This window comes from Pipra filicauda, unplaced genomic scaffold (assembly GCF_003945595.2).
Source record: "Pipra filicauda isolate LSUMZ 115617 unplaced genomic scaffold, ASM394559v2 scaffold591_size256279_pilon, whole genome shotgun sequence".
Lineage (NCBI taxonomy): Eukaryota > Metazoa > Chordata > Aves > Passeriformes > Pipridae > Pipra > Pipra filicauda.
The window spans coordinates 165,916-186,201 of NW_024104744.1; the positions used below are offsets into that span (position 1 = coordinate 165,916).

The 20,286-nt window shown below is 61.0% G+C and overlaps 1 protein-coding gene across 5 annotated transcripts in view; it reads left to right on the plus strand.

The window, feature by feature from the left end:
• Positions 1–18,260, plus strand: part of STIM1 (stromal interaction molecule 1) — a 69,839-nt gene extending 51,579 nt beyond the window's left edge. Inside the window, exons 10-14 of one of the 5 annotated variants that reach the window (XM_039387834.1) lie at positions 1,005–1,240; positions 7,003–7,069; positions 7,320–7,390; positions 9,857–9,875; positions 15,491–18,260. In XM_039387834.1, the coding sequence (XP_039243768.1) occupies positions 1,005–1,240; positions 7,003–7,069; positions 7,320–7,390; positions 9,857–9,875; positions 15,491–16,040 (943 nt within the window). In that variant the 3' untranslated portion in view covers positions 16,041–18,260. Of the gene's footprint in view, positions 1–1,004; positions 1,241–7,002; positions 7,391–9,856; positions 9,876–15,490 lie in introns of all 5 variants that reach the window. The other 4 variants (XM_039387837.1, XM_039387838.1, XM_027719396.2 and 1 more) reach the window with 4 other exon arrangements.
• The last annotated feature ends 2,026 nt before the right edge of the window (positions 18,261–20,286 follow it).

The window sequence follows — 20,286 nt, forward strand, 5'->3', positions numbered from 1 at the left end:
CCTGTCCAGCCTGGCCTTGGACACTTCCAGGGATCCAGGGGCAGCCACAGCTTCTCTGGGCAACCTTTGCCTTGCCAACCTCAGAGGGAAGAATTCCCTCTCAGTATCCCATCTCACCCTGCCCTCTGGCAGTGGGAACCCATCCCCCCTTGTCATTATCCCTGGATATTTCAGTTGTCGTTGAGTTTTTTAATTCCCTCACTCCTGAAAGTGGAATGAAAAGCGTCTCAAATTTTGGATACAAAGCTGGGCCCCAGGACTCTTTATTTGGGGTGGTTTGAGGGGTGTCCCCCCTCACTCCCTACCCTTCCCTGCGGTCCCTGGCTCCCCACTCTGTGCTGTGGGCTGTCTGGGGTGTCCCCCTATGGTCCCTGGTTGCCCACTCTGTGCTCTCTGGGGTGTCCCCCCCCGGTCCCTGGCTCCCCTCTCTGTGCTCTGGGGTGTCCCTCACTGATCCCTGGCTGCCCTCTCTGTGCTCTGTGGTGTCCCTCACTGATCCCTGGCTCCCCTCCCTGTGCTCTCTGGGGTGTCCCCCCAGTCCCTGGCTGCCCTCCCTGTGCTCTGGGGTGTCCCTCACTGATCCCTGGCTGCCCTCCCTGTGCTCTGGGGTGTCCCTCACTGATCCCTGGCTGCCCTCCCTGTGCTCTGGGGTGTCCCCCCAGTCCCTGGCTGCCCTCCCTGTGCTCTGGGGTGTCCCCCCAGTCCCTGGCTGCCCTCCCTGTGCTCTGGGGTGTCCCCCCCTAGTCCCTGGCTGCCCTCCCTGTGCTCTGGGGTGTCCCTCACTGATCCCTGGCTGCCCTCTCTGTGCTCTGTGGTGTCCCCCCCTAGTCCCTGGCTCCCCTCCCTGTGCTCTGGGGTGTCCCCCCAGTCCCTGGCTGCCCTCCCTGTGCTCTGGGGTGTCCCCCCAGTCCCTGGCTGCCCTCCCTGTGCTCTGGGGTGTCCCCCCGGTCCCTGGCTGCCCTCCCTGTGCTCTGGGGTGTCCCTCATGGTCCCCCCCCCCGCAGGCAGGCCCTGAGCGAGGTGACGGCGGCGCTGCGGGAGCGGCTGCACCGCTGGCAGCAGATCGAGCTGCTCTGCGGCTTCCAGATCGTCAACAACCCGGGGCTGCACAGCCTGGCCTCGGCCCTCAACATCGACCCCGGCTGGGTGGGCACCCCCCGGCCCAACCCCTCCCACTTCATCATGACCGACGACGTGGACGACCTGGACGAGGAGATCGTGTCCCCCATGTCCATCCAATGTACGTGGGCTGGGCTGCTGGGGGCTGCTGGGGGCTGCTGGGGGCTGCTGGGGCTGGGGCTGGGGCTGGGGGACCCTGAGGGCCGAGGTTGTGTCTGTGGGGTCCCTGGGAGCTGGGGGGCTGTGTCTGGGTGGGGGCTGTGGGCTGGGTCTGGGTCTGGGTGATCTCGGTGATCAGGAGGACTGTGCCTCAGTGGTCCCTCTGAGCTGGGGGGCTGTGTCTGGGAGGTCCCTCTGAGCTGGGGGGCTGTGTCTGGGAGGTCCCTCTGAGCTGGGGCTGTGCCTGGGAGGTCCCTGTGAGCTGGGGGGCTGTGTCTGTGGGGTCCCTGTGAGCTGGGGCTGTGTCTGAGAGGTCCCTGTGAGCTGGGGGGCTGTGTCTGTGGGGTCCCTGTGAGCTGGGGGGCTGTGTCTGGGTCTGGGTGGTCTCGGTGATCAGGAGGACTGTGCCTCAGTGGTCCCTCTGAACTGGGGGGCTGTGCCTGCTGGGGGCTACGACACGGGCCAGACCTGGATCCGTAGGTCACACCCATGAGGATTTATTGGAATTATTGGTTGATTCCAGCTGGGTTTTAAACACCCAAAGGCCAAAGTTGGTTGTTCAGGGTCAGGAAGGTCCATTCAGGCCAGACCCCAGGTTTTTTGGAGCCTCTTAATTTGTAGATTATTGAACTGGTAATGTAGAGATTGTTAATCATTGTTCCATCCTCTCTGTGCTGTTTTGGTCAACTCACTGAATTTAAGCATTTACCATAAAACCCACCCAAAGGCTTGGGCTGACAGGGCAGTGAGACAGGAAAAGGGATTGTCCCCATGTCCCCTTGGCCTGATCATTTTTGGGGATTTAGAGGACTCAGGGCCACCCTCTCCTCAGGCACAGCTGGACCTGCATCCCACAGCATCCTGCCACCCTCAGGGACCTGCTAAACGTTTCCTGGAGCAGAGGCTGAACCCCCAGTTCCCACCTCTTGTGGTCAAGAAGGGGGACATCCTGTCCCTCTTTGTCACTTCCACAGAATCATGGAATCACAGAAGGTTTGGGTTGGGAGGGACCTTAAAGCCCCCCCAGCCCCAACCCCTGCCATGGGCAGGGACACCTTCCCATCCAGCCTGGCCTTGGACACTTCCAGGGATGGGGCAGTCACAGCTTCTCTGGGCAACCCTGGAGGATTTAATCCAAGCCAGGGCTGTTTAGGGGAGCAGAAGGTGGAGGGAGGAGCAGAAGAGTCTCATCGTTGGCACCATGTCTGCCATGGCCACGTGCCCCTCGTGCCTGGGGCTCTGGGTTGGTGCTGGGAAGGTCTGGAGCAGGTCTGGAGGCGGGTGCTGAGGTGGGACCTGGGGCAGTGGGGGGGAAGGCAGAGCACAGGGGATTTGGGTAGGGCATTGGATAATGGGATAGGGCAGGAGGATCTGGATGAGGGCAGGAGGACCAGGGGTACCTGTGTGTTCCTGGGGCTCAGCAGCTGTGGGATTGGAGCTGGTGGTTTGTGGGATCAGGTGTCCTGGGGGCCACGGAAGCCTCAGGGAATGGTGAGTTCCTGGTGTGTGGGGTCCCCAGTCCCCGTGGGAATCCGAGCTGGAAGCTCTGCCAGAGCCCTGGCACAGCCCCGAGCTGGGCACTGATGGCAGGGATGTTTGGGAACAGTCCCAAGGGACACCTGAGCAGCTCCTGAGGGCATGAGCTCCACGAGCTGGGCCGGGCTGAGCCTTCAGCCCCCATTCCAGCCTCAGCTTCCCCGTGCTCAAGACTCCTCAAGACTTTTCCAGGGAGCACTTCCATCATCCCAGAGCTGGGCAGTGACCCTGCCCTCCTCCCTTCCCACCCCTCTGCCCGTCCCCCTGCCCACTGTCCTGCCCCCCTCCCTGCAGGTGATGACAAGCACTGGGCACCCCAATTCCCGAGCGAGGGAGCCTGTCCCTGGAGGCTTTTCCTTTCTCTGTGTACCAGCCCTGCTTCAGGAGAGCAGGGCCGAGTTCCCCCTGCCCAGATGTGTTGTGACCCCCTGTGGTGCCTGTCCCAGTAAATGCCATGTCTCTCTCTCCTGTCCCCCCGGCTGCCCCCCCAGACGCAGCCTGGCTTTTCGGGCGCCGCTTCAGCGACCGCTCCTCGCTGTCCTCGGAGGATCAGTCCCTCTGGAAATACCCTGGTTTGGTTCTCTTCAGTTTTATTGTCATTTTTTCATCTGCCCTCTGGCCTTTTTCTGGACTAAAATGCATCCACCGATTTTCCACCTTTCTGGCACGGGGCACTAATGAATTAATGTCTCCTCACTGAGCCGGCGGCTCCTGTACTAACCCCGGGAAGAGTCTGGTGGGATGAAGAAGGATCCCAGCTCAGCTCTCACGTGTCCTGGGTGCAGTTAGGGATTCTGGAGGGTTGGGGTCACTGGGTTCTACCCCTGAAGTGGAGATGCAGGATCCAGGTGAGGCCAGGAGGAGGTGACAACGCTCCCCTTCCCAGGAGGACCAGGGGTACCTGTGCCATGTTCCTGGGGCTCAGGTCAGCTCCCCCTTGGAGCTGGTGGTTTGTGGATGATTCCCTTGTCCTGGGGGCCACGGAAGCCTCAGGGAATGGTGAGTTCCTGGTGTGTGGGGTCCCCAGTCCCCGTGGGAATCCGAGCTGGAAGCTCTGCCAGAGCCCTGGCACAGCCCCGAGCTGGGCACTGATGGCAGGGATGTTTGGGAACAGTCCCAAGGGACACCTGAGCAGCTCCTGAGGGCATGAGCTCCACGAGCTGGGCCGGGCTGAGCCTTCAGCCCCCATTCCAGCCTCAGCTTCCCCGTGCTCAAGACTCCTCAAGACTTTTCCAGGGAGCACTTCCATCATCCCAGAGCTGGGCAGTGACCCTGCCCTCCTCCCTTCCCACCCCTCTGCCCGTCCCCCTGCCCACTGTCCTGCCCCCCTCCCTGCAGGTGATGACAAGCACTGGGCACCCCAATTCCCGAGCGAGGGAGCCTGTCCCTGGAGGCTTTTCCTTTCTCTGTGTACCAGCCCTGCTTCAGGAGAGCAGGGCCGAGTTCCCCCTGCCCAGATGTGTTGTGACCCCCTGTGGTGCCTGTCCCAGTAAATGCCATGTCTCTCTCTCCTGTCCCCCCGGCTGCCCCCCCAGACGCAGCCTGGCTTTTCGGGCGCCGCTTCAGCGACCGCTCCTCGCTGTCCTCGGAGGATCAGTCCCTCTGGAAATACCCTGGTTTGGTTCTCTTCAGTTTTATTGTCATTTTTTCATCTGCCCTCTGGCCTTTTTCTGGACTAAAATGCATCCACCGATTTTCCACCTTTCTGGCACGGGGCACTAATGAATTAATGTCTCCTCACTGAGCCGGCGGCTCCTGTACTAACCCCGGGAAGAGTCTGGTGGGATGAAGAAGGATCCCAGCTCAGCTCTCACGTGTCCTGGGTGCAGTTAGGGATTCTGGAGGGTTGGGGTCACTGGGTTCTACCCCTGAAGTGGAGATGCAGGATCCAGGTGAGGCCAGGAGGAGGTGACAACGCTCCCTTTCCCATCCCACCTCCCTCCCGGCCGCCGGCAGGGCTCCCCCATCCCTCTGTGCCGTGTTCCCTTGGATCCTTCAGTGGACTGAGCAGTGCCACCTCTTAGGGCAACCTGTGCCCCGGTGCCCTGATGCCATGGGGATGGCACACAGCCTCCTGGCTTGGGCTGGAGCCTTTCCTTCAGGATGGAGCAGGAGGGTGTGCACCAGCCCCGGCCAGGGCCGTGCCATTAGGGGTTTTCCTTGGAATGCTGGGCAGGTTATTTGGGGAATGTTGGCAAAATGTGTGTCTGGAGGGAAATGGTGGTTTTGGGAGCAAGGTCCCAGCCTGTGCTCAGGAGCTCATCCCAGGATAAGTGATGGCAAAGAGAGGTGCAGAGGGGGAAGGTGTCAAGTCAGTAAATGAGGAGTGGAACATCAGGAAAAAAATAGGGAATCCTCAGGAAAAAAAAATGTGGCCCAAGGGAAAGAGAAATCTGCAGGAGAAACCCGTCACCCCAGTTAGTTCCTCTGCAGGGGGATCCCTGTGGGCCCCCACAGTGAGGCTCCCAGACTGGAATTGCAACTCTGGAGCTGAAGAAGAAATGTCTTGAAGTAGGAAGTGGATGGTGTAAAACTGTGCAGGGACAGGGTCATGGATGGAGCGTAGGATCCAAGGAGCAGCAAACCTGAGCAGTGGGAGAGACTGGAATTCACCCTGGGCATGTGGAAACAGCCAAATTACCAGAATTATTCCTTCTTATTCCTTCTTCAACTTGAAATATATCCCTGTGGATCCTTCAGAAGGAGTTGCTCTGTCAGAAGAGCCCTGTGTGTCCCAGTTGGGAGTTTTCAGAGCAGGGATTGCTGGTTCTTCATTCCCAAAGGAGCTCTCCTTCTCTTCCTCCATTTCTGAGCTTTCCTGTCTTTTCACCTTTTTAACCCATTTGTACATTTATTTCTTATGCACATAAGAAATCCTGGACAATCCTGGACAATCCTGAACACCTTATCTCCTGCAAAAGGAGGAACATCTTGTATGGGTGACAGCCAGGGGCTGGAGCACAGCCAGCCTGCTGGGCTGGGGGTGCAGGCCTGGGATCCCCAGTTTTCCATGAAATGCTCGGCCTGATGGAGGGGATGGTGCCCACGGCTCCGAGCAGGGGAAGGGGCCTCCCTTGGCTCTGGGTCCAGGGGCTCAGGGAGTGCAGGGGCTGAGGAACTGTGGTCATGGAACAGGCTGGGAGCAGGTGAGGCCACTCTGGGCCCAGAGCCACCATTGCAGGCGTGGAGGAATGAGGCACGAGTTCCAGAAGGTTTGGGTTGGGAGGGACCTCAAAGCCCATCCAGTGCCACCCCTGCCATGGGCAGGGACACCTTCCACCAGCCCAGGGTGCTCCAAACCCCGTCCAACCTGGCCTTGGACACTTCCAGGGATCCAGGGGCAGCCACAGCTTCTCTGGGCAACCTGGGCCAGGGCCTCCCCACCCTCACAGACATCAATTCCTTCCCAACTCTTCTATGATTCCACAATTTCAGTGCTTTACTCTGGCACTCCACTGGCACGATGATGCTGTAACTGGGAGCAGAGCTGAGCTCTGGAAGTGACAGCTTTGGGTACCAACACTGACCTGCTCTGCTCACCTGAGGCTCCTGTTTTGGGCTGTGTAGGTCCCACCTGAGCCATGTGGTGTCCACGAGGGTGGGATGGCTCATGGCCTGGAGGTGCCCAGTTCTTGGCTCCCTGGGAACCGGGTGGGATTGATTAGGTGGGATGAATCCCACAGCCAGGTTCTGCTTCAAGCAAGATGCTCAGATAAGGTGTTCAGAGGCACCTCCATCAGCCATGTCGGAGTTCTCCACGGGCTGGGCATTAATCCAGCATGTTCAGCACCAGCTTAAAGCTGCTTCTGCATTAAATGGGCGTAACCGCTGGCTCGCGGTGGGGCAGCGCCAGTGCCACGGGTGGCAGCTGTGGCACAGCATTCCTGGGGGTGGCAGCTGTGGCACAGCATTCCTGGGGGTGGCAGCTCTGGCACTCCATTCCTGGGGGTGGCAGCTGTGGCACAGCATTCCTGGGGGTGGCAGCTGTGGCACAGCATTCCTGGGGTGGCAGCTCTGGCACTCCATTCCTGGGGGTGGCAGCTGTGGCACAGCATTCCTGGGGTGGCAGCTGTGGCACAGCATTCCTGGGGGGTGGCAGCTCTGGCACGGCGTTCCTGGGGGTGGCAGCTCTGGCACGGCGTTCCTGGCCCGCAGGACGTGCCCTCAGCCTGTCCTTTGTCTCCGCAGCTCCTGCCCTGCCCAGCACGGTCCGGCAGCGCCTGGTGGACGCCCAGCACGGCCACGGATCGCAGAGGTTGGTAGAGGGTTCCGTGCCCGGGCAGCCCGAGCCGGGCCCCGCGGCGCCGTTCCGGGCGGGCCGAGCGTCCGTGCGCCGAATGCCGAGCCTCTCCTCCGGACAGTCCTTCAGCTGCGACCTGCCCGGCGCCGGCCCATCGCCTGCCTCCACCTCCTCCACCTCCTGCTCCTCATCCACCACCACCGCTGCTCCTGCTTGCCATGTCCACCCTGTCTATTACCATCACACCACCTCTTATTTCCTCCAGATGGACTCCACCCCCGACCTGCCCCCTCCTGATGTCACCTCTGGAGTTCGCTGTCGCACTGGGAGCTTTGGGTATATTTGCTGTTTCTTTTCTAGCTGCCTCCTGCCTGCTGGGCCTCGGAGCTGCCGCTTGCCCGGGTGCTCTTTCTGCCACATTCCTCCCGCCCTTTCCCTCTGGGCCTTTATTTCATGGTTTATCTGCCTGTTTGTTCCTCCCACCGCTCTCCCGAGCCCCTGGAGCCTCCAAGGAGTGTTCCATGGGCCATCCCCACACCCAGGAGCTCAGTGGGGGCGTTCCCAAGGCGCTGTGCTGTTGTTCCACTGTAGCTGAGCAAATGAGAATTCCCGGGCACTGGGTTATCCCAAAACGAGTGAGGTTCCACCTCTGAGGAGGCACCACAACTGAGCATCAAACCCCGGCCTGGTTTGAAGCCTGGACTTGTTTGGGGCCTTCACAAGCAAATTGCAAGGGGAACGTGGCGGGTGGGACCGTGAGGTTGTGTTTGTGAAATTCGGGATGGTTGTAGGAGGTGGTGAAGCAGCAGCTCAGGAATGTGTTCCAGAGTGACTCTGGCTTGGCAGGGATGAGGAATGGGTGTGTTTTGGCCAAGGAACGTCTGAGGAGGCAGTTGGAGCTTCTGTTGCTGGATCACTGGCTTTAGCTTGGTCCCTCTGAGTTGGCTCTTTGGAGACCTGGAGGATGCCAGGGGCTGGTTGTCCTGCACACCCCTGAGCCCTCCTGATTCACCTGCTGGTGTGAGGGAGGTGCAGGAGTCCTGTCTGATTGAACTGGGCTGCTCCAACAGCCAGGTCAGGAATGTTCTGGGCCCCAAGCAGAGGGTCCCGTTCCTTGGGTGGCTTTGGTCTGAGCAGGGCCCAGGAGCTCCTTGTCCCACAGGGTCATGGATGCAGCAGCTCCAGGTGCTGTGCCTGCAGTGCTGGATCCCCCAGCTCAGGAGCAGTGGGATGTGTGCTCGTGTCTCAGGGTGTCCCAGCACTCAGGGCAGGCGGTGGGAGGGCTGGCTGCTGCCATCATCTCCCGGCATAACTACAGGCCCTAGCCCAGCTTTATGCTGTTCCAGGTCCCTGCAGCCCCCCAGCCAGGGGCTGGGAGGGGGCCAGAGGCCCCAAGGGGCTCAGAGCCCCTACCTCGTGGCTCTACAACATGGCCACCTCTCCTACCACAACCAAACTACAACTCTTCTTTTCCGGTCTGGTTGTGGTATGTTTACATTTCTGCAGGAGTGCCCATTGGGCAGAACTTCAAAACTTCCAGGGGTTTCCACCCCTTGGGGTCTACCACTTCTCTTAGCCTCTGGGGAGAACAAGGTTCAAACCACTACACAGTCTCTGCTCTGGATGTTCCACCTGCTCCCTGAGTTGTGTCTCAAAGCTGAGGAGCCCCAGGCAGATGCTGGAGTCTGGAATGTTGAGGGGGAAACTCCTGCACCCGCTCCACAATGGAGAGTTAAAGAGCAGCATCAGTTAATTCATAAATGTTTGTTTGGGGATGATGAGAAGCAGCATGATTAAACTCTGGATTAATCCCTGCTGATGGGAGCTCAGTCACAGTGTCCGAGTTAGACTGGTAAGAGCTGGGAATGCTGCTGGTCCCTGTTGCCATCGGCTCCCTGGCTCTGCAGAAGGGAGGGCTCATCCCAGGGGCCTTGGGGCTGATGACCTCTGTCCAAAAGAGGTGTTTAAACGTGTTTAGTTTCCACCTGAGGCCTGTAATACACAGAATTCCTGCCCAGGTGAAAGACCCTGCAGACCCCCGGGAGTGGCAGAGGGAAATGGGATCTGGTCTGGGGATCCCGGAGAGGGAAAGGGGTGGTGCTGAGAGGTCATTTGGAGGGAATAACTGGGGGCCTAACCTTGGTCCTCATCAGCAGCTGGAATGTCCCCTCCCTGTTCCCAAGGCAAAGTCTGTCCCCTGAGGCAGGATAATTAATGACAGTGGGAACCTTTCACCCGGGATTTGCTCCAGCTACACAATAGCAGCGACTCCCCCCACCTCATCCATCCCTGCTCATTCCAGACAGCGGAAGCCAGGAGCTGGGTGCCCAAAGATGTTGTTTTGTCGCTGTTAATTGTTTTATCCAAGTGCATCATCAGCAGATCCTGCTTTGATGCATCCCTAAAAACGCCGCCGTGACCGACGGATCTCTCCTCCTCGATATCCCCAGTGCTGGGGCCTTCCCAGACACCCCTGGAGCTCCACAGCCTCCCGGGCAGTCAGGCAGGACAGCGGGGGAGGCTGAGAAAGGCCTTCCAGGGAGTCACTCCAAGGACCAGAGCGCGACCCCACAAACCCCTGGCTCCCTTGGTAGCAGGAAGGTGCCCCCCGAGTGTTGGGGCTGCTGGGGCGCGTTGGCCTCTCCCACAGCGGGCACGTGCCAGTGCTGGGGGAGCTCCAAGGAGCCCTTCCCCCCGGGAAAGGCTGGGCATCGCTGTCTCTGGAGTCCTGCCGGGTTATCCTGGCAGGGAGCTGCTCCCTCCACTCCTCACTCTCTGCTTCTCTTTTGCAATTGGCTTCAGAGGATCCGGCGCAAATAAGGTCAGAGCGGTTCCGGGCCGGAGTGCTGCGGGATCCCGGGATTCCAGGGGGAGAGGGGCTGGAGGGGGCTGTGTGTGCACAGAGGTTTCTGCTGCCAGTGCCTGCCTCAGGTGGATAGAGCTCGTGGAGATGGGAGTGTAGGACCAAATCCCCACCATGGCCCTTCTCCAGCTGGGAAGGGAGGCGGCAGCCAAAGCAAAGGGAGGGAGAGAGTCAGGAATCCAGGGAAATGAGTAATTCACAGCTCCCGAAGGGTGGAAGGAAGGAAACTGCTGTTGGATTTGCACTGAGGCTGCTCAGGAGCTCAACCCTACAGCAAGTTTGGGAATTTGCCTTAGGAGAAGCTTTTGTGCCCTGGTGCCACACGCTGGGCATGGGATGAGGAGCCCAGAGCAGGGGATGCTCCGGGCAGGGAGGGGTGAGGAGTGAGGGCTGGGGGAGCAGACCCTGCCCAGGGCAGGGAGGGGTGAGGAGTGAGGGCTGGGGGAGCAGACCCTGCCCAGGGCAGGGAGGGGTGAGGAGTGAGGGCTGGGGGAGCAGACCCTGCCCAGGGCAGCCTCTGGGCTTCCTTCAGCCCTGTGCCAGGATGTGCCCGAGCGGGACCCCCTGGAAAAATTCCCCTTGGGCTGCAGGGCTGGGGAAAAACAGGGGTTTGTTCCAGATCCTCTTCCTACCCCTTCCCCTGCTCCCCCTCTGCTCCCAGGCTTCCTGCACTCCAGCCTTTCCTCACTCCATGCTTTGCTCTCCACTTTGTTTGCCCAGTCAGTCCATGCCATCCCCTCACCCTCCCTCATTGCCCAGTCAGTCCATGCCATCCTCTCACCCTCCCTCATTGGCAGCACTCCCGTGGGATCGGTGGGATTGGTGGGATCATGGAGCAGGGTAGGAGGTGTGGGTGGAAGCGGATCCTTCCTGCCCTCAGGCAGGTGAGTGCTGTTGGAGTCTGGGTGGCTGTAGGTGTGCTGGATCCAGGGAAGAGAGCAGTGAGCACTGCTGGGATGGAGGAAGGCTGAGGCTCCAAGTGTTTTCCTGTTCTGCTCCGAGGTTTCCAGGAGGGATGAGCCATCAGTGGCTCCTGTTGCTCCACAGAAGTGCTTCCTCTGAAGGGCCCTTTCCTGGCATCCCATCGAGGTCTGGCTGTGTCCTGGGACAGCTTTTCCTCTTCACAAGGTGCCATACTGGTTCAGGAGCATAATCCTTAGGGATACAGTGGGATACAGGCCAGGCCTTAGCTGGGCCTCACCCAAGATGATGGAAATATCCTGGCAATGCTCTTTGCTCCCTCTTGTCCCAGCACTGGGCTTGGGAGTGTCCCCTCCTCCTGCTGTCCCTGACACAGCCAGTGTGATCCCAGGAATCCCGTCCCCGTGGATGCAGACCTGCAAACCTCCCCTGTGCACTTCCTTGCGGGAACCACCAGGAAAAGGGGCACTTGGCGCTGTAGAGAATCCCAGCAGAAGTTTCCAGCTGCTGGTGTTCAGCTCCCAAAATCAGCCCGTGGGTGCCACAGCTGCTTCCTGTGTGTGTCCTGGTCTGTCAGGTGTCCCTTGGATTGTCCCTGGCATGGTGGCTCTGTGCCATGTGCCGGGATGTCCCTGGAGCCTGGCACAGCAGGCTGGGCTCTGCTGCCCCCCGGGGATGTGCCACTGTGTGCTGGGCTCAGCAGTCACTGCATTTCCCTCTGTCCCTCGGGAATATATTCCTGAGTTACAGCTGGGTGGGTTGTGTATGAAATGGGTTAGCTCAGACCGTTGGGATATTTGGGAATTGGGTCCTCCTGGGCTGATTCCCCTCAGCTCCTTCAGCCCCCCCAGATGATGAGCCCAGAGACAAACTGGGGGTCCAGCGAGGTGGGACCTGGCACAGTGCTGCCCTCTGCTCCAGGGAAGGGATCCCAGGAACAGCAGCGACAGCCACAGCAGGAATGGGGACATGGAACCCCCAAACCACCCCCCAGGTGCCCAGGGAGAGCCACCCTGGGAGGGACACGGCCGTGGGGTCACCAAGGACCTGCTCCTGCTGCTCCTCCTGCGCCTCCCACGGGACCAGCTGTCCAGGGATCGGGTTCCCAGTGTCTGCTCCCAGGGGAGAAATTCCTCCTGGAGCAGAGAGGGCTCTCCAGCTGCCGGTGTCGTTCGCTCCACGCGCTGCCACCACCGTGGGATTGCTCTGGGCCCGTCTGGATTGGAAACTGCAGGACCTGCGGGACAGAGGGAGAGACTCTGGAGCTCAGCAGGGAAAACTCGCCCTCTTCACACATCCCTGAGGTCACCTCAGTTTAAAAATCCAGGTTTTGCTGTAGTTGCCCCTCTCTTGCTTGTTTTTAAAGGATTTATTCACCGACCCGCGCCCGGATCCCTGTGGGACTGAGGCAGCCAGAAGGGTTGGGTTGGATTTCATGGACAAGAAGATGCTTTGTGGAGTTACAAGGTTGAAGTGAGCAGGTGTTGCTGGACCTGCCATGACATGCTGTGACCCCTCAGGGCTCTCCCACCTCCTTGGTGATGATCCTGCCTGGAGATGATCCCACCTTCCCCTGGCCCTGGCTCCAGCTGACCCCATTCCCAGGCCAAGGTTCTGCCCCACAACCTCTCTTCTCTCCTGGCTGTGCTGGGACCCAGCTTGGCATCGGGCTGTGCCAACCCCTGCAGCCAGTCTGCCTTGTTTTCCTGGAAAGGGGGCACTTTCCAGGGATTTGTGGAGAAAACAAGCCTCTGAAAGTGGATGTTCAGCCCTGGCAGCATCTCACCAGCAGCTCAGCACGTGCATGGGGTGGCTTCCACCCCCCTGCCCTGGGAGAGGGAACAGGGAGTGTCCAGACAGGAGTTCCCAGCACAGGTGTGTTAAGCACTGGCATGAGCCAGAAACGCTGGGGCAGAGCAGCAGACCCTGGATTGCTCAGAGGGAAGGAGCTGAAGGTTGTGCTCACAGTCAGGGTCTGTCTGCAGGCACTGGCAGCATCCCGAGCTCTCCCAGCCCCGGTGTGTGGATCCCATCTGCATCCAGGTTCTGGGATTGGCTCAAACACCCCCATGTTCAGCCCCATCAGGTTTCATGGCTGCTGCTGCTGTTCCCATGGCCCAGTTCTCCCAGTTCTCCCAGAGAAAGCTGTGGGCCACCAGCCGTGACTGTGACCTTCTGTGGGACCTGCCTGTGGCCTTGGGAGCTCCGTGGCTCCACACGTGGGATCCATGGCTGGTGTCTGCCTTGGGCAGCCTCCAGCTGCTCCCTCAGAATAGCCAGGGAGTTCACACCATCCGGACTGTTGTGTTCTCCCCTGCCACTGACCCGGGGATGTGGCTCCAGCACTCGGATATCGGCGGGATCAGCTCCATGTGCAAGGCACAAGGACCAGCCCAGCAGTGCCGGGGGCTTGTTGCTTCTGGGGAAGACAGGAGAGGAGTTCTCCACAGCTGGGCTCCTGCAGTGGATCCAGGGCTGTATCCCAGCCATCCATGGGGTTTCAGGATCCCCTTGTCCTCCGTGTATTCCTGTGGAGCTGGTGAACGAGAGCCCGACTTTATTCTGTGGGTTTTGTTAAAATACCCCGTTCCAGTACAAGGAGAATCTTCCTGGGCTGTACAACCACCCTGTGCTGGGACAGCTGGGACTCCAGGTCTGTGTGTGCCCCCACTTGCTGTGGACACCGGGGACAAGTGGCTTCCTCAGGATCGGGCCTGGGACTGTGGAACGGCTCCTTCGGCGACACGGATCGAGGGCACCCCCAGCACCTCTGCTGCTGTGGGACTGTGTGGGGCAGTCACAGGCCACAGGGAAGGGATGGGGCATCCAGAGGGACCTGGACAGGCTGCAGAGGTGGGACTGTGCCAAGCTCATGGAGTTCAACAAGGCCAAGTGCAAACTGGCACCTGGGTCAGGACAGTCCCAGCACACGGGCTGGGGAGAATGGATTGGGGGCAGCACTGGGGAGAAGGACCTGGGGGTGTGGGGGTCCTGCCCCTCTGCCCACTCAGGTGACACCCCCCTGCAGAGCTGCCTCCAGCCCTGGGGGCTCAGCACGGGAAGGACATGGAGCTGCTGGAGAGAGGCCAGAGGAGGCCATGGAGCTGCTCCAAGGGCTGGAGCCCCTCTGCTCTGGAGCCAGGCTGGGAGAGCTGGGGGGGTTCACCTGGAGAAGAGAAGGCTCCAGGGAGAGCTGAGAGCCCCTGGCAGGGCCTAAAGGGGCTCCAGGAGAGCTGGAGAGGGACCTGGGACAAGGGGGAATGGCTTCCCACTGCCAGAGGGCAGGGTTAGATGGGATATTGGGAAGGAATTGCTGGCTGGGAGGGTGGGGAGGCCCTGGCCCAGGTTTCCCAGAGAAGCTGTGGCTGCCCTGGATCCCTGGAAGTGTCCCAGGCCAGGTTGGACGGGGCTTGGAGCACCCTGGGCTGGTGGAAGGTGTCCCTGCCCATGGCAGGGGTGGCACTAGATGAGCTTTAAGGTCCTTCCCAACCAAACCATTCTGGGATTCCTGAGCATCTCCCCAGTACTGCCTGGATGTCTCTCCAGAGGTTCCATCTCTGTGTTGAGGGTGTTTTCTCTTGTCTTGCCTCTCTTTTGCAGCTTCCAGGTTGCTGTTATTCATGGTGGTACCGTAGGAGAGGATCTGGGGGCTGCTCGTGCTCTGTGGATGGGTTTGGTGACCCCTGTCCTGGGAGTCTGTGCAGGGGCCAGGGGGGCTGAGGAACTGGGCAGCTCCATCTCTTCTCACTCTTCTGCTTCTCTGTCCTCTGCTGTTTTCCTCTCCATTTCCATCCCATTCCACACCACTCTCCTGTGTTTGGGGTCCCCTCGTGCCCCCATCCCTGTGCCCGTGCCAGGGGTGTCCGTGCAGTGCCGGGTGTTGCCATGGGGGTGGTGGCTGTGCAGGGACCCCGGGGGTGTGGGGCCAGCACCCCCCGGCCCCTCCGGCGGGGAGGAGTGAGCTGTGACTTGCCATTTCCCCCTCCCTCCCACCTCCCACTCTCCACAGAGGCTCCGGGAGCCCCTCGGGCTCCCTTTGCCGTCCCCGGCAGGCACCAGGCTGGGCACAAACCGCTGTGGGGGCACGCGCTGGGCATGGCTTCGTGCGGGCACGGCCGGGCTCTAATTCCTGCCTCGGGATTAGGGGCTGGCAGCGGCTGAGCCCGGAGCGGGGCAGGGTCGGGGCTGTGTGTGCGGGGAGGGCAGGGGGGGTGGGCGCACACGGGGGTACCGGCGATGGCTGAGGGACCCTCGGGGGCAGCTCCCCCAGTCCTGCAGCTCTGGGGGCACCGGTGCTCCAGGGCGAGCCGGGACCCCTCCCAGCTCCCACCGGGATCCACGGGGAGGGGGTGGGTTCCCTTCTGCCCCCGTGTACTCACGTCCCCCGTCGGTGAGCCCCGTGCTGGGGCTGCACTTGGTGGGTCGCTTTGCCCCGTGTGCTGGAAGTTGGCACCGGGCAGGATGAGCCCCCGGCCCTGGGGGTGCCCCTGCTCGTACAGAGGGGCAGAGCGGGGTGGGCGCCTGCCCCACTGCCCCTCCCCGGGGTCCTGCAGTCCTGGAGGGGTCCCTCCATCCCCCACATCCGTGTGTGTGCGGGCTCGGACCAGCCCGGCCCCGGCGGCACTAACGCGTGTCCTCCCCTCCCACCGCAGAGACTTGACTCGCTCCGACTCCGACTCCTCCATCCCGCACCTGAGCGACCACCAGCGTATTCCCAGCTCGGCCCCCAAGCTCCTGGCTGCCCGGCCCACGCTGCTGACCCGCTCCGTGGAGGAGGCTGTCCCCGGCCACCCGGGCCCCGCCGCGCCCACCCCCAACGGCGGCAGCCGGCACGCGGAGCCCCCCGGGCCGGGGCCTTTGCCGGAGCGGCTGCCCGAGAGCCCCATGGCGATGAAGAAGATGATGATGGTGAACCACGGCATGGAGAAGTCCTCCAGCCTGGGGGAGATCAGCCACCCGACGGCCGGCAAGCCCAGCCACTCGGATTCGTCGCGGTCGCACAGCCCCAGCTCCCCCGACCCCGACACCCCCTCCCCCATCTCTGACTGCCGGCCCCCCGGCGCCAAGAGCACCCGCATCCCGCAGCTGGCCGCCAAGAAGAGCCCGGGGGACGAGGACAGCAGCCTCACGGGCGACGAGGTTGACCCCGGCCAGAGCAAGAAAAAGTTCCCCCTAAAGATCTTCAAGAAGCCCAAGAAGTAGCGGGGGGGGAGCCCCCAGGAGCGCGTCCCGCCGGGCCCGGGGCCGGATCGCACCGGGAACGCAGCGCGGCCCCGGCACCCGCCGCCCTCCCTCCGCACCCGAGTCCGGCACGGGGGGAGCTATTTAAACTTATTTATTTCCCGATCTCCGAGAAGAAAAACCGCGCCGCCGCCGGCTCCCCCGGGAGAACAGCCCCCCTCCCTCCCTGCTGCGCTCCCGGCTTTGCTGTGCATGGCTTCCAGTTACTCCTGCTCCGCTCAGCCACGCGGCCTTTGGGTTTGGTTTCAATGTGGTTTTGTTTTTTTATTTTATTTTTTATCGTCGTTACTCTTGATTTTTTTTTCCTGCCTCCTCCGACTTTTGCACAGGCCGGCCGGAGGGGGGGCGGCCGCTCCCGCGGAGCCCCCGCTGCCCCTCGGGCTGACTCCGGGCACAGCGGTTCTCCCTCCTTTCCCCGAGTCACTTTTCCACCGCGGCCCCCGTGGCTTCGCCGTCGGGAGGGGGGACCCCTCCTGAGCAGCTCCGCGTAAGCGGGAGCAGGGGAGGACTCTGCCCCTGCCGGTACTCGCGTGTCCCCGTCCCCGCGTGTCCCCCGTCCCCACGTCCCGCCCGTGCCGGGGCGGCCCCGCTGGGTCTCGGGGAGGGGGCACGGGGCTGTCCCCGCACTGCTCTGCCCGGCCGGGGGGGCTGGAGCCCGGGGGAAGGAGCCCACGCCTGCCCTTGGCCTCACTTCCCCGGGCACCCTCCCCAGTGCCCAGGACTGCTCCAGACCCCGCCGGGGTGGAACACGGAGGGCAGGGCAGTCCCGAGGGGCGTTGGAGCAGAGCCAGGTCCAGCCATCATGTCCACACAAAGAGGAGGGAGCTCCCGGGAGCAGGGCCCGTCCCCTGTCCCTGTGTGCCCTGTCCCGGCCTGGCAGGGCCGGGGGGGGGGAGCAGGACACTGCAGGGCTCTGCAGGGCAGGGGACAGAGGCTGGGCTGGCAGGACCCCGACAACACCCTCTGCTCTCCTGGCTCCGTCCCTGGAGCAGCCCGGGGGCTCTGTGCCCTCCCCGAGGGATGCAGTGGGTGCAGGAGGCTCGTGTGGCAGCATCCCCCGTGCCCAGGGCCACCTCCTGGTGCCAGCACAGCTGGCCATGGGTCTCAGCCTGTCCCCAGCCACTCCCCGGGGCTCAGGGGCTCTCCCATCCTCCCCTGGCACCTCGTGGGTCACATCCTGCTGCTCAGAGCCCTCGGCCCAGTGGGTGTCCCCCAGCACAGCCCCGGCCACTGAGGGGGTCACCGTTTGGGACAGCAGCCGTGGGCTGACCCTCCCTCCACCCCTGGGCAGAGCCTGTCCCTTGGGATGAGCCCTGCTCCTTCCCTGGGCTCACCCTCGCTCTGTCCCTGGGGATGGGCACCTCTCCATCCCTTGGGATGAGCCCTGCTCCGTCCCTGAGCCTCGCCTCGCTCCATCTTCAGGGATGAGCTCCATCCCCCAGCCCCGCTCCCAGCTCCCTCCAGGCTCAGCACTGGAGCTGCCAGCGGAGCCCCCAGACCCCTCCCGCCCCCCTCGAGGCGGCTCCCTGGCACCACAGCACCCCCCAAAGCCTGGGGTCCCTGTTCCCACCCCCTCCATCCCCAGCCCCCTGAGCCGCCATCCCGCACACCCCTGGAGGTGAGGAGGGGGCTTCTCCTGCCGAGGCACAGGAGGATGCAGATGGGGGAGGAAGAGGAGGGTGGGATGCCGGGAGCCCCCGGGGCCTTGCTTTATGCCAGAGTAATATATTCGTGTCCTGACAACACAGGAAGGGCTATAAAGGTGTTTTTTGTTCCGTAGGTGGGAGTTAGACAATTCCACTGTTGCTTTGAGACAAGTGAAAAATTCCTCTCAGTGACTAAGTGCCTGCAATTCCCTGGGGTGGGGGGACGTGCTTGGCCCCACGGCCGGGGCTGCTGCCCGGGCACCCCGATTCCTGGGCACCTCAATTCCTGGGCACCCCAGTGTCATGGGCAGGGTGCCCTGGGAACGCCAGCGGGGTTGGGGTCCTGTGGGTGCCCCCCATGCAGGGGCTGCCCGGGCTGGAGCTGCTTGTGGTGGCGGAGACCTGTGGATGCTTCTGGAGAAGGGGTTGGGGATCCCCCCACTGTCGACGCATCTGCCAACTCTTGATTTGATTTTTTTTTTTGTCATTTCATAAAACTTTTCAATCCAATAAAAGCATGTAGTCTATTTTACGAGCCGCCGTCTGCTGCCCCTTCTTCCAGCCCTTCCCAGGCTCCCAGTTTGGGGGAGCTGCTGGTGGCCAGGGGTTTCCAGCCTGGCCGCAGGGTCCAGCAGTGGGATGGCACATGGAACTACAGAAGGATGGAATTGTTCAGGTTGGAAAAGCCTCCAAGCCCATCGAGTCCATTCCCCAGCACTGCCAATTACCACTAACTCATGTCCCCAAGTGCCACATCCACAGGTGTTACAGGTTAGAAATTCAGGAGAATTTTTCTTTCCCCTGCCCTCACACACACACTGTAGGAAAGACAGAGTTTGAATGGAAAGGGGGAAGGGAGTTAATCAGCCTTACAAATAATCTGGCCGAATTCCTCCCCGATGGCCCATCAGAGGCTGGGGGGAGAGGGGAGGAGTTTTGGGAGGGGGTGGCTGGCTCTGCTCGGAGGGGAGAGATTCAGACTGCTGGGTTCTCTTTCGAGGACAGAGGCAGGGTCTGTGTTCGGGGCATTTGGAGAGAAGGCCTGGAAGCCTGTTTGTGTGGCCTCCCGTCCTGGCCAGCCCTGGCTGCTGCGAGCTGTCTTTTGGCTCCAGCCCGGACCTGCTGTGCTTTCATCGGAGAGTCTCCGTGCTCGCTGGGAGAAAAGGAGGAGCTTTTGGGGTGCCATCAACTGAGAACCACAGTGAGTCCTGCTGGGGGTGAACTGCTTTCCTTACCCCTTCCTTCCATTGAGGGAAGGGTCCCCCACCTTCTTCTCAGCTCCTCCCCGACCCGAGACCAACCCCTCAGACCCCCCTCCCCACGTGGTGACCACCAGAGCCCTACAGCATCCCTGCCCACCACGATTATATATACATATATATATATATATATATATATACACACACATATGGCCAGGCTTCTTGAACGAAGATTTGGGGAGGGCTCTACCCACGTTTGTCACAAGCGCGCTGGTGGCTAAAAAGGCCAATACGAGACAGGCATGACCGGTTGCAAAAGGCACAGCAGAAAGACTCCTTAGGTGGTAAATTCTGCAAGGCACGATTCTTCCTGCATTGCCTTTTCTCCTTGTGGCAGTTTGAGCCACATTAGAAATCTAAAATCCAATTTCCAGGCTTCCCCCCACCCCTTCTCATAATTTATCCTAACACCAGAAAGAAACTTTCAGACCAGAGGCTTCTGTAGGGGAAGGGGGAAGTACGTACATTTATTTACACAAATAAATACTATACAAACTAAAGGCAACCATATATATATTACATTTCTATCAGTCAGTCCTTTCAAGCCCCTCCTTTTAACTACTTTAGTCCAGGAGCAGCCTTTAAGGCTGATGTGTGGCAGTCTCTTCCCTCGTGGGAGTGTTCTGGGTCTGAACGCTCCCCCCTCACCAAGCTCCAGTTGTTTGTTGCAGTTTCTCTCCTCATGAACTCCAAGAAGACAGCTGTGAGTCCTTGCTCTTCTGCTGCTGTGTGATTTCTCCCTCTCATACCTCGGTTCATAGGCTGCTGCAGTGTAGTTCAGCTTATCAAGTGTCCACGTCCTGGACTGTTGATTCCTCCTTTGGGTTTTCGGTTGTCCTGAGTTTTAGTTCACGGCAGGGACATCCTCCAGGCCCCCCTCTCTCTCTCTGGGGTCCGTCTCCAATTCTTGCCTGGGATTTCCTCCCCAGCAATCGAGCCCCCTCCGGCCCGTCCATGGCTCTGCTCCAATGCTGAGCCTCACATCCACTCTCACTAAAGAGCGAGAGGGAAAACCAGCCCTGCTCTGCAGCCTGGCTGCAAAGGGGGGGGAAAGAAGAAGAGGGCCTGGCCGCAGGGCCTGCCCCTCTCTCTCCCACTTACCAGTTGTTTGTGAGTCCATCCCTCACAAACAGGCACTCATTCCAGTGCTGTCTCCAACTCCGGCCTAGGCAGAGTCAGGGGGGCCACAGGGCTCCCCTCTTCCCCCCGGAGGGGGAGAGAAGGAGCCCAGCCACCCCCTGGCCTTCAACATCTACACGCAGCAGACACCAACAGCAAAACAACCAGGACAGAACTGCCAGC